Raw genomic sequence first — 13,802 nt, forward strand, 5'->3', positions numbered from 1 at the left:
TTCCGCTGCCGCAGGCTCCCCTGCTCTTCCGCTGCCGCAGGCTCCCCTGCTCTTCCGCTGCCGCAGGCTCCCCTGCTCTTCCGCTGCCGCAGGCTCCCCTGCTCTTCCGCTGCCGCAGGCTCCCCTGCTCTTCCGCTGCCGCAGGCTCCCCTGCTCTTCCGCTGCCGCAGGCTCCCCTGCTCTTCTGCTGCCGCAGGCTCCCCTGCTCTTCCGCTGCCGCAGGCTCCCCTGCTCTTCCTCTCTCCCAGGCTCCACCTGCTTCTCGGGGCTATTCTTGCTTCTTTGGGTTCTCCTTGCTTCTCTGGACTCCTCTGCATCCTCTGTCCCGGGCTCCTGGCTCTTCTTCTGCCCCAGGCTCCCCCTGCTTCTTCTCTGCCCCAGGCTCCCCCTGCTTTCATCTCCCCCTGCTTCTCAGCTCCCCCAGGCTCCCCCTGCTCCTCATCTCCCCCAGGCTCTCCTTGCTTCTCCTCTGCCCCAGGCTCTCATTGCTTCTCCTCTGCCCCAGGCTCTCCTTGCTTCTCCTCTGCCCCAGGCTCTCCTTGCTTCTCCTCTGCCCCAGGCTCTCCTTCCTTCTTCTCTGCCCCAGGCTCTCCTTCCTTCTTCTCTGCCCCAGGCTCTCCTTCCTTCTTCTCTGCCCCAGGCTCTCCTTCCTTCCTTCTCTGCCCCAGGCTCTCCTTCCTTCCTTCTCCTCTGCACCAGGCTCTCCTTGCTTCTCCTCTGCCCCATGCTCTCCTTGCTTCTTCTCTGCCCCAGGCTCTCCTTCCTTCCTTCTCCTCTCCCCCAGGCTCTCCTTGCTTCTCCTCTCCCCCAGGCTCTCCTTGCTTCTCCTCTGCCCCAGGCTCTCCTTGCTTCTCCTCTGCTCCAGGCTCTCCTTGCTTCTCCTCTGCCCCAGGCTCTCCTTGCTTCTCCTATGCCCCAGGTTTTCCTTGCTTGTCCTCTGCCCCAGGCTCTCCTTGCTTGTCCTCTGCCCCAGGCTCTCCTTGCATCTGCTCTGCCCCAGGCTCTCCTTGCATCTTCATTTGCAACAAAATTAGTTGGATGCACAGGAATAAAGCGTGTTGAGAGCCCTGCTCAAACGTGTTCACAATCTAGAGGGAGTGGTTAAAGTGGCACAAGAGGTAAAGATAGGATGTATTTCATGTACGAGAAAAAGTAGGTTGCTAGAATAGTTTTCAGTGAAGGGTTAGTTTATTGGATGACACAGTTGAAGGAGAGGAAGCTTATCAAGCTGGGGAGTGGAAAAGCTATTAACAGTTTAATTGTGATATAAAAGTGAGTTTTTAGGGATCTTTTGTAAGAACGGAGACTGGGTGAGAATCTAACAGAGCAGGAAAGTTCCATAGGAATGGTGCAGCCTAGAGAAGGCGGGTGCCGGAGGTGCAAGTTTGAACAGAGAATAGAAGCAGATCTTTGGCAGAGTGTAGGGGCCTGGATGGGACATACTTGTGTATTAGAGAGGATAGGTAGTAGCAGTATTGTATAGACAGGAAGATGAGGGGTGAAGGTGAGGTTGGAGTCCAAAAACCACCTAGGCAGTGAGCCTTAAAGATAGAACTGATTGTAATTGATCTGTAGGAAGACAGACACGGCAATAGCAAAAAAGCAAGATAGTTTTGTGTGACATCTGCATAGAATTTAAATTGGAAGTCATAAAAACTGATGAATTTACCAAGGGACGCAGTTTAGATCGAGAACGGTAGGGGACCAAGGACAGAACCTTGGAATGTTTACTTATTACACATATGCATATACAGGGACTCTGAGAGGCCTGCTCAGTCTGCCTCTTGTATTACAAGCCTCCATCTCACCTCCTTCTGTCTTCTGCTCCGCTTCAGGGGAAATCAACGGGAGGGGTGATGTGACTGTCTCTTCTTATTGGGTGGCGGCTGCAAAGGGAGGACATTGCGGTGGAGAGCTTTTTATTGTCTGTTGCCTGGAGAGGGAATGACGTGAGGATGTGGTGCTCTTCGATTTCTGGCAGCTGCCTATCCTAAATGGATACGGAAGTCAGTTTCGCCTAGTGGCAGAACTAATGTAGTGAGGGCCTTAGTACAAAAACTTTTTGGGGGCCCCCACTTGCACAAGGGTGCCCAAAAGTTAGATCCATATGTGTCATACATCTCCCAAAATACCATGCCAGCTGGGATATACTATTTATCCATCCTTGCAGGGATTTATTTGGGAGCAGTGTTTGTGCCTTTCAATGTAATCTTGTTTTTGTATGGAGTGTGTGTGTGTGTGTGTGTAGTTGTGTGTGTGTGTGTGTAGGGGGGTGTATTTGTGTGTACTGTTGCCAGTGGAATGCAGCCATTTACTTCTATGTAATGATTGTGTTTAAATGCAGGGGTGTGTTTGTATGTAGTGTTGGCTTTTAAATGCAGGTGTACTTTTGTGTGTAGTTTTGGTGTTTAAATGAAGGGGTGTTTGTAAATAATTTTGGCATTTGAATGCAGGAGTGTGTTTGTAATGTTGTGTTTAGTTAGAAGGGGCAGTGACATTAGAGGACAACATAAGGAAAGACATCCTTAATGATTTAGACTTAAGAGATTTGTTTCATGACAAACCTAGAAGAACTTCAAGAGCAAAGTAGATTTAAAACTGGATCTGGGGATTATTATGTGGGTTCATCTCTAAAGGCACAATCTAATTTTAACCCTATTTGTAGTAGGGTTGTAGAAGAGAATACATTTAAAAAACTGATTGGAAAAAATAATTATTATAGATCTCAGAGTATCAGGAGAGTTAGGGGACATTCTAATCTTAGTTTGCAGGAGAGAATTGTTTTGGAAAATCTGAAGAAAGTGAGGGTTACCCCCTATTGGTTTGTTCACAGACACACCACCAGTCACCCTTGGGAGTGACCGGTTTTTCGCTTTAAAATCTGAAGAAAGATAAAACGGTGGTCATAAAGCAGTATGACAAAGTAGGTAAAACTGTGGTAATGGATGCCAAAGGGGACAAAATGGAGGCCCTGGGACAACCGTCAGATCCCCTTACATGTGTTGGGCTGCTTCCTGACCCCACAGTACAGTTTTACCCCTTAAGGACTAAACTTCTGTAATAAAATGGAATCATGATAAGGAAACATTATCCCAACTAATATCATATGGAGTGTCTATGGGAATTATTTCCGAAAACACAATAAGTATATTGTCAGACCTAATCCCATCAGGGCAGTCTTTTACCATCTCCCAAAGATTCATAAATCCCTCAAGGAACCTCCAAGGTCGTACCATCATTTTGAATATTGGATCTTTGGGGGAGGGATTACCTTATTATCAATTAGAGCCTCCAGTACAGACATCCAGGGGCTTTCTGAGAGACATTAAGCATGTTTTTTTTTTTTTTTAAATGCATCTATTAAATGGAAAGAACGTTTTAAGTGGTTAAGCTTAGATGTCAGCACCCTATATTCAACAATGTCCAATCAAAAGGGGATTCAAAAGAGCTCCCAATTTTTATTAAGATTTTCAGATTTCACGAAGGAGGTGAGAAAGATTGTAGTTGGTTTTTAATTTGCATTACTCATAGTTAGTAACAGGCACTCACTTCCTCTCAGATTTGGCGATATTACAGGAGCCCAGTCACACTGTTAAAGGGCCACTGTTCAGCAATACCATTGGAGGTCCCATGCACTTATGGACACCCAATGCACCCCCCAGCCTCCCCAGCCTCAGTGCAGTTTCTCTGGCAATAGTTCCACCGCTAGTTCCTCCATTGCAGAATTTTTTGGCTGGGTAAAATGGTTCTTACCCCTGTAGGTACCATACTTTTGGAACCTACATATACCACAGGTTGTGGACCTGCTGTTCTAGAGCTATAAATAATCAGCTTAATAATAACGTATAAAATTAAAGCACTTCAGGTGAACCCACACCAATTCATCCTTCCCGGATCCAAAATGTAGTATGTCTAATTTCAAGCCACTGTCCTCATACATGCAAACACAAAATGCAGGTGCTCTTGTAAGAAGACTGTAATGCTATGTTATTTGTTATTATTTTCTGTTTCTCTTTATCTTGGTAGTTCTGGTCAATTAGGAAAGGTCATTTTATATGTTTGGTAAATGTTTAGCATTTAATGTCAAACTGCAATTCTGTGGGTAATTAGAACTACTAGGACTTCTGTTATGTGGTTTATTATGTCTTTAGAAAACCTTGATGACAATATCAATATTTATTTATTTTTATTTTATGGTGTCTGTCATGAGTATTATAGGCAGGTGCCTATATTTGTTATTCCTTTTTTCATTATTATTTCTGTTGTAGATGATCTCTGTTGAAAGGGTCATGGAATATACTCAACTTGAGAAGGAAGCGGAGTGGGAGTCTAAGAAACGCCCACCACCAGACTGGCCCAATAAAGGCATGATTGCATTTGAAAATGTCAATTTTGCATACAGTTTGGACGGACCATTGGTTTTAAGACACTTAACGGCATTAATAAGACCGAAAGAAAAGGTATGTTTTTGAGTTTTTTAAGTTGCACATGTATTGGTCTGTACCATTTACCTAACAAGTTGAAAACTGTTGTAATCAAATAGCCCATCCACCCACTGTGAAACGGTCAATACCTGTCAAGCTGTCAGCTCACTTTTCATGTTTGTTTTACTCAAACAAAGCATCCATTTTCATAGAAACAATTTATTGTTTAAATAAACCCGCTGAAATAAAAATATATTAATAGGACTTTCAGAAATATTAGTAATTCCTGAAGAGGACATTGTTTAAACATTATATTTACAATGGACCTGTCGTGTTTTTCCTTCTTGTGGTTTTCCTTTCCTTATGACCCCTGTATCTTAATGATTATTCTCCCCTACTTGCTACTTGCGATTATTTATGTTTATTTTATTTTCTTCCATGTGTCATATTTCCATATTTGGGTGCAGCCATTTTGTTCTCTTTTGTCTTCGTGTGGGATTGATTTTACTTAGAATTGTGGGTACATTTGATTAGTAACTGAAACAGGACCTTGTTTTAAGCTCTGCTCATTGTCAAGTTTTGTCAACCTTACTGCTGTACATAAGAAAAATAGTCCCTTATTTTCTTTATGTATTTAATGAAAACTAGAGATGTCCGGAAAAAAACAAAAAAACAACAGATTCAAACAGGGATATATATATATAAAAGGATATTAGATCACTTTTCTTTTTGGTGACAGCGCTGATTTAAAATTAACTATTTTATTTTAATAAAATATAGCCATTGTTAAAACTTGCAATGCCAAAATGCAGAAAAATAAAAATCACAAATCTATAATCTGTCCTCCAGTGTTTTCTGTATTGCTTTGTTTTGATATGTCCAGTGTAACAATAGCCAGCTTAACTAGCTTGTTAACCCACCATATCTCTCACCAGCCCCTGACACCGGCCTCTGTTCCTTTATCTACACCCGTCGCATTAGCCCAATCTGTTACATATGATCCACACACACCATCACGCCACACATGGAACTAGATATATATTTACCAACCCAGTCACATTGATCCACCCAACCACATGCCACCCATAGCCACACTTACACACCCTATATATCCATCCACCTGCTTTTTCACATACCCGTATCCACCTAGTCACATACCCTACCTGTGACTCGTAGAGTGAAAAACTTCATAACCATTTAAGCAACGTATGCTTCTTAAAGTACCGTATATACTCGAGTATAAGCCGAGTTTTTCAGCCCATTTTTTGGGCTGAAAAACCCCAAATCGGCTTATACTCGAGTCAGAGTCTGTATTATGGCAATTTGCATTGCCATAATACAGACTGGGGGGAGAGGGGGGCTGGCAGAGCTGTAACTTACCTGTTCTGCAGCTCCTGTCAGCTCTCTCCTCCTCTGTGCCGTCCGGTCAGCACCTCGGTCAGCTCCCAGTGTAAATCTCGCGAGAGCCTACAGTGTGAGCTGATAGAAGGAGCTGCACAGACCGCGCGGAGGAGGAGAGAGCTGACAGGAGCTGCAGAACAGGTAAGTTACAGCTCTGCCAGCCCCCCTCTCCCCCCCACTGAACTACCACTGGACCACCAGGGAAGGAGAGCCCCCCTCCATGCCATGTATCAAGCAGGGAGGGGGGACGAAAAATAAAATATAAATAAAATACGAAATAATAATACAAAATTAATAATAATAAAAAAAAATAATAATAACAAAAAAAAGGGGGATAAGGACCACTATGGGAGGGGGGGGGGGTATAAGGACCACTATGGGAGGGGGGGGGGTATAAGGACCACTATGGGAGGGGGGGGGGGTATAAGGACCACTATGGGAGGGAGGGGGGGGGGATAAGGACCACTATGGGAGGGAGGGGTGGGATAAGGAATACTATGGGAGGGAGGGGGGGGATAAGGAATACTATGGGAGGGAGGGGGGGGATAAGGACCACTATTGGAGGGAGGGGGGTATAAGGACCACTATGGGAGGGAGGGGGGGTATAAGGACCACTATGGGAGGGAGTGGGTGGGATAAGGACCACTATGGGAGGGAGGGGGTGGGATAAGGACCACTATGGGAGGGAGGGGGGGTATATGGACCACTATGGGAGGGATGGGGGGGGATAAGGAACACTATGGGAGGGAGAAGGGGGATAAGGACCACTATGAGAGGGAGGGGGTGGGATAAGGACCACTATGGGAGGGGAGGGGGAAGTAAGGACCACTAGGGGAGGGGAGGGTAAGGACCACTAGAGGAGGGGTGAGTCAGGACCACTGGGGGGGGGGGTGAAGGAACAGGGGGGTGGGGAGGTAAGGACCACTGAGGGAGGAGGAGGGGAAGTCAGGACATATGGGGGGGGAGGGGGCGGCAACATTTTTTTTGCCTACGGCGGCAAATATCCTTGCACCGGCCCTGCACACACTGCATTCACACACTGCATTCATACACACACACACTGCATTCATGCACACACACACTGCATTCATGCACACACACACTGCACTCATACACACACTGCACTCATACACACACGCTGCACTCATACACACACGCTGCACTCATACACACACACATACGCACACACTGCATTCATTATACACACACTGTACATAAATATTCAATTAATATATTTTTTTTAGGATCTAATTTTATTTAGAAATTTACCAGTAGCTGCTGCATTTCCCACCCTAGTCTTATACTCGAGTCAATACATTTTCCCAGTTTTTTGGGATAAAATTAGGGGCCTCGGCTTATATTCGGGTCGGCTTATACTCGAGTATATACGGTAGGTTTGTTTCGGCTATAGAGCCTTTTTCATGTTGTCACAAAGGTTCTAAAGTGGAGCCAAAATGTTTTCGCTAGCACAATCTTAATAAAGTCTGCTTGAAACTTACTTATGTGCCTGGACCTTGCCTTGTATTTGCTGAATTTTTGGAGTTTCGCCATTCTGGCCCATTGGAACACGGCATTTGTGTGCTCTATTTGGTTTTGGCAGTGGAAGGTGACTCTGGATTTAGTCTTTAGAAATGTGAAAACAATGATGGTCCAGCAGATGGAATTCATTTTGAATGCTGCATGGCATTCCACATAAGGCAATGTAAGAAACTTCATTTGATGACATGAAGAATTTGCAGATTTATGGCATTGATTTTTAGATTTATTATATTCATATTATTCTTTTTAAAGCACCCATTTTATTATGTAATGTTCTAAAAAGGGATGCAGAACATTCAAACATGTTTGAAAGTTTACATTTTTGAAGTCATTATTATAAATTATTACATCGTTCTGTTTTTTGTTTGTTGGTTTTTTTGTGGGGTGTTAAATGGATTTGTTGTTCTAGATGTTTGTTGTTCTAGATCAAATGTTATATTTACAGAGAGGCCTTGTTTGCACATTTTGAATACCTTCAGTGACCGCTCTAGAAGCACTGTAAAAACTTCTAAATTTTGCAGTTTCAAACTTTTCTATAATTACCGTAAGTTTCCCTAAAGTGAAACATTATCCTTTTGGTGCACCTTTAATGTACAATTAAGTTGTTTATTAATTGTTATGTATTTAGAAGCAAATTACTTTTATATCTGGAATTTAATTAACTTACCAAGGACAATAATTACTTATATTCCATAATTTATAACTACTTTAAATACGCCCTGCCATAAATAGGCCACAGGTCAAGTGTGTTCTTCTGTATGCCCTACCAATACTTGGACAATATTGACAGACTGTATAACTTTGTGTAATGCGAGTGGTAGTTCAGCTGTCAATTGACTACAGTAGAAATTTGGAACTGAATCTTCTTGACAGTCTTCTTTTTTATATTTATCTTTGTTTTGTTAGTTTTATTACATTGTTTGGGAACAGTCTTGCTGATATAATTTCAAGTAATTTATTTTTATTTCTTGAGTGTCTAATTATTCACTAATCAGCCATAACATTAAAGCCACCGGCCTAATATCCTCCCCCTTGTGCTGTCAAAAGCTCTGATACATCTAGGCATAGACTCCACAAAACCACTGAACGTGTCCTGTGGTGTCTGGTATCAAGATATTCGCAGAAGATCCTTTAAGTCCTGCAAGTTGTGATCTGGGCCCTACATGGATATCTTTTGTTGTTCCAGCACATCACACGTATGCTCCATTGGATTGAGATCTGGGAAAATTGAAGGCCAAGGCAACACCTTAAACTATTGTCATGTTCCCCAAAACATTCCTGAACTATTTTTTGCAGTTTGAGAGCATCGATTTGAATACAAGGGCATTCAAACAACATAAATCAAAGAAAGACAATCAAACAAAAATAGATAGTACCATATCAAACGGGTGCTCACTAATTCCTCGTTTCCACTGAGCGATATGGTTCAGGTCAGTATGTTTCGGAAGGGTTAGAATGGCCCAGTATATTCAGGTGAGCATTTCCACTGCAAGTCGGACCGCCTGGGGGCATGCAGGGTTTAGACCAAACACCTAGTGTGTCATTTGTTGTGAGCATTGACTCCTTTTCCTGTCCGCCAATCAATGGATTGTATAGTGTGTCGCCAGTAGCTCTGCCCTAACCGTACCGTACCATTTCTTATGACCTAAATCTGAAGGGGGCCCAGGAATGGTGCGGTTTGGTTCGGTTGTATTGGCTACTTTCATAATGGAAAAAACTCAAAATAGCATACCAGACCGTGCCGACCCGAACCGTACCTCTCAGTGGAAACTGGGCAGAAGAGTCAAGAGTACCAAACTATACGAATGTAAAGGAGCACACCTAACCGCGAAAAAGTTAAAACCAGCTTTATTGTAAATATTCAAAATATATCAAGAAAACTAGAAAAAAAAAAAAACAATATTAGCCAATCACTATATGGAGATATCATTAATCATTTTTTTAGGGTGATATATATATATATATAATTTTTGAATTGTATGTAGTAATTTATCTTCTTGCATTGTATTTATATCATCTTTGGCATCATGTTGGATATATATATATATATATATCCAACATGATGCCAAAGATGATATAAATACAATGCAAGAAGATAAATTACTACATACAATTTGCTTAGTGTATTGATTATTCTTCCATTATTTTTTTAGGGTGATATATATATATATAATTTTTGAATTGTATGTAGTAATTTATCTTCTTGCATTGTATTTATATCATCTTTGGCATCATGTTGGATATATATATATATATCCAACATGATGCCAAAGATGATATAAATACAATGCAAGAAGATAAATTACTACATACAATTCAAAAATTATATATATATATATATCACCCTAAAAAAATAATGGAAGAATAATCAATACACTAAGCAAACCGGAAAAACAAAAAACACAGAAAACATCATAAACCTATACTAATAATGCGTACATTAATGTACAGAAAATTAATAAATACCAAATGAAAAAATCAACAGTCAAATAAGCTAATAAAATGCTAGGAGAAGAGGAAAATACCACAGGTCACAAAAAAAAAATAATCTAAGAAATACCCTCAACGTTTCAGTGAAAAAGCCTTTCTCAAGAGACAACATAACCTGCTCAACCAGCCTCCCCAACGGAGAGGGTCCCCCCCTATACTTCAGGTGCAACCACATTGAACATTTTAAAAATAACTACCCCTAGAGTGGGGTGGCCCAGACAACCAGCTATCCCCCCGTGTGTGGCAGCACCTTGTCTACAGGAGGACCAGCCCTGGAATGCCCCGATCTTCTTGCAAAGTTACACAGTGCACTACACTGAGCAGTTGTGGGCTGGGATCCACAGAGCAGATCCTATGCGGAGACAATGGGCAGATGGTAAAATTGAATGGTGCAGGGTCTGCGAGACACCAGAGCTATGCTGACTTTGATACAACCCCACCAGATTACAGAAGTGGAACAAAACTAGCAGAATGGGGGCAGTCAAGATAGCCGGAGGAACGATTAATCGTCTCCCTACTCCTAAAGTGCATCTAGACAGGGGTCATGGAGCCTGATACCTAAAGGTAGAGATTACGAAAGAACTGCCTGCTGAGATCTTTCTTGTTAATTACCTCTGAAACCTCCCTTACAAATTTACACCAGCAGCCCTGGAGAGGCTACACCCAGTGATTACCAGGTGCCGAACACGGACCCCTCTCACTCAGAGGAACCCCAGGAAAGCCAGTCTACCCTGACCCCGATGGACAGAAAGGCTTCTTTTTGGACCGCCTCACAGGAGACAGGAACTCAGGGATGACCCCTCACTAGCTGGGTACAGGACACGGGCAGAGATGTAGGGTTAGACCGGTAGCACTTTGTGTGGGTAGAGGGGTTATTCTACCAAATAACTGAAGTTCACAAAATGGGGACGCCCAAGTCCTTAAGAGACAGCTAGTAGTTCCCCAAAACTATCGTGATGAATTATTGACCTAGACCTTTTTCTGGCCAAGAATCATCAGTGATATCCAGAACTCCGTGGAACTGTATCTCGGACTGACTCTCAGCTGCGGATGATCAAAAGTTATATCGGGTGATGTTTCTGCGATCAGGTCCCTATTTAGCCAAATTGGGCACACGGGGACAAGGTGGTTCCTAAATGTTTTTCATCTATATTTTTAAGAGTCACAGGTAGGGTATGTGACTAGGTGGATAGGGGTATGTGAAAAAGCAGGTGGAATGAATGCTTAGGGTGCTTAAGTGTGGCTATGGGTGGCATGTGGTTGGGTGGATCAATGTGACTGGGTTGGTAAATATATATTTAGTTCCATATGTGGCGTGATGGTGTGTGTGGATTATATGTAACACATTGAGCTTATGCAACAGAGTGGACGACAGGTGTAGATAAATGAACAGAGGCAGGTGTCAGGGGCTGGTGAGAGATATGGTGGGTTAACAAGCTAGTTAAGCTGGCTACTGTTACACTGGACATATCAAAACAAAGCAATACAGAAAACACTGGAGGACAGATTATAGATTGTGTGATTTTTTTTTTTTTTAATTGTATTTAATTTTTTAGTTTATGCATTTTGGCATTGCAAGTTTTAACAAGGGCTATTTTTTAATAAAGACGTGTTTTTTGTCACATTTTTTGTGCTGAAAAAGACCCCCACGTCTTATACTTGAGTTTGGCAACTTACATTGCCAAAATAATGAGCCCGGCGGTCCTGTTGGGGGCTGGGAGCAAGCTGTTATTTACCTTTACAGCAGCTCCGTTCAGCTCCCTTCTCCTCCGTGCCGTTCAGCTCCAGTGTAAATCTCGCGAGAGCCGCGGCCCCTTAGAGCGTTGCCACGGGCACGCAGACTGCGAGATTTACACTGGAGCTGAACGGCACGGAGGAGAAGGGAGCTGAACGGAGCTGCTGTAAAGGTAAGTAACAGCTTGCTCCCAGCCCCCCTCCTGCACAGCCCATCCACTGGACCACCGGGGAATAATATATCAAGCTTGGAGGGGGGACGAAAAAAAAAATAATACAAATTTAAATAATAGAAAAAAAAGAAAAAAAATTAATATTAAAATTATAATAATAAAAATGCCCTCCCCCACTAAGGTTACACACTCTGCATCACATACACAAACACACTCTGCATCACATATACAAACACACTCTGCATCACATACATACACACACACACACACACACACTCTGCATTATACACACACTGCATTCATTATATACACACACTACACTCTGCATTATATAAACACACTACACACACTGCATTCATTATATACACACACTGTAAATAAATATTCAATTAATATATTTTTTGGGGATCTAATTTTATTTAGAAATTTACCAGTAGCTGCTGCATTTCCCACCCTAGTCTTATACTTGAGTCAATAAGTTTTCCCAGTTTTGTAGGGTAAAATTAGGGGCCTCGATTTATATTCGGGTCGACTTATACTCGAGTATATACGGTAGTTGGTTTTAAATCCACTCTGTCACCAAAAATAAACTTTATCTAATATCCTTCTATATATATCCCTGTTTGAATCTGTTGGGGTTTTTTTTTTCGGACATCTCTAGTTTTCATTAAATAAATAAAGAAAACAAGTGACTATTTTTCTTATGTACAGCAGTAAGGTTGACAAAACCTGACAATGAGCAGAGCTTAAAACAAGGTCCTGTTTCAGTTACTAAATGTTTTTTGTGTCAGCCGCCTATGTGTCTGGGAGTTAATTAACTTAGCAGTGTTTAATCAGATCACCTCCCAGACACAGAGGGGCCTGGGCAGATTTACTATTGTTCTTGTTACCTTGTTACCCAAATATGTATGTGTGTTTCTAATCCTTGTTTTTCAATCTTCATCAAGTCTCAACTGATGTTTGGGTGAACATGCTATAATCACTAAAGACTTCAGGAGGGCTGTTTGGCAGAGATACTCCGATGGAGTATCAGGTTTCTACCACAGAGGGCTTTAATGCTTTTAGGATGGCATAGAGTGCCCTGCACCACCAAAGAGCTCTAGGTATCAATGGAGAACGATTGGGACCGGTGCCAGGCTTTGCCAGCTGCCAAGCACTGATCGTTTAATTCTGAAGAAAGGCATTAGATGGTGGCAGCAAACCACTATCTACTGTGTTAAAAACCGTAAAACCCATTTCTAATATAACAATTGATATTAGAAGTTGGTCACCTTAGGGTTGATATTACTACTGAGTTTGGGTTAGGGTTAGATTTAGGGGTAAGAGTTGGGTATTGTTACACTTGGTGTTGGGGTTGGGTAAGGTAAGTGTTAATGTTGGGTATTGGTTAATGCTGTTTTATAGTGTAGGGCTGAGGTTAAGGGTAAGATTAGGGTAGGCATACGGTTTGTTAGTGTAAGCATTAGGTGAGGGGTATTGTTTGTATATTTGTGTGGGAGTTTGTATAGGGTTAACATGAATTATTTAAAAAAAAAAAAATCCGATCCTAAATATATTTGGCATTTAACAATCGGGACTGAGATGTGATTTTTTTTTTTTTTTTTTTACTTTTTTTTTAATTAGTTGCACTGGCTATTTAAAATTATTATAAGCAAACATGTTGTGTTGGGTATACCTATAGGATGTTTTTGTCCTTTAAAAATTATATGAAAACATATATAATGTGTTTGGGGGCACTTGAAGCGAAACCCTTAAATTACAGTGGAACTAGCCTGCAGCTCAAACTTAAGGTTTTGTTTTGGTTCAGAACACGGACAGTTGCCAAAATGTCATTATTTATCTTAAAGGTGGGAATAGTAGGACGAACTGGAGCAGGGAAGAGTTCTTTAATAGCTGCTCTTTTCCGTCTGGCTGAACCGGAAGGAAAAATTTGGATTGATAAACTTTTGACATCTGAACTTGGTCTGCATGATCTTCGAAAGAAAATGTCCATCATACCACAGGTAAAAATGTTTTGTTAGTATGTGAACGTACACCTGTT

At 42.0% G+C, this 13,802-nt stretch overlaps 1 protein-coding gene across 1 annotated transcript in view; it reads left to right on the top strand.

Annotated features, from left to right (window-relative positions):
• ABCC4 (ATP binding cassette subfamily C member 4 (PEL blood group)) overlaps window positions 1-13,802 on the top strand; it is a 263,208-nt gene that overhangs the window by 211,476 nt on the left and 37,930 nt on the right. The window contains exons 25-26 of the mRNA XM_063425748.1: window positions 4,269-4,460; window positions 13,609-13,764. Of these exons, the coding sequence (XP_063281818.1) occupies window positions 4,269-4,460; window positions 13,609-13,764 (348 nt within the window). The remainder of the gene's footprint in view (window positions 1-4,268; window positions 4,461-13,608; window positions 13,765-13,802) is intronic.

Source organism: Pelobates fuscus, chromosome 1 (assembly GCF_036172605.1).
Source record: "Pelobates fuscus isolate aPelFus1 chromosome 1, aPelFus1.pri, whole genome shotgun sequence".
Taxonomy (NCBI): Eukaryota; Metazoa; Chordata; class Amphibia; order Anura; family Pelobatidae; genus Pelobates; species Pelobates fuscus.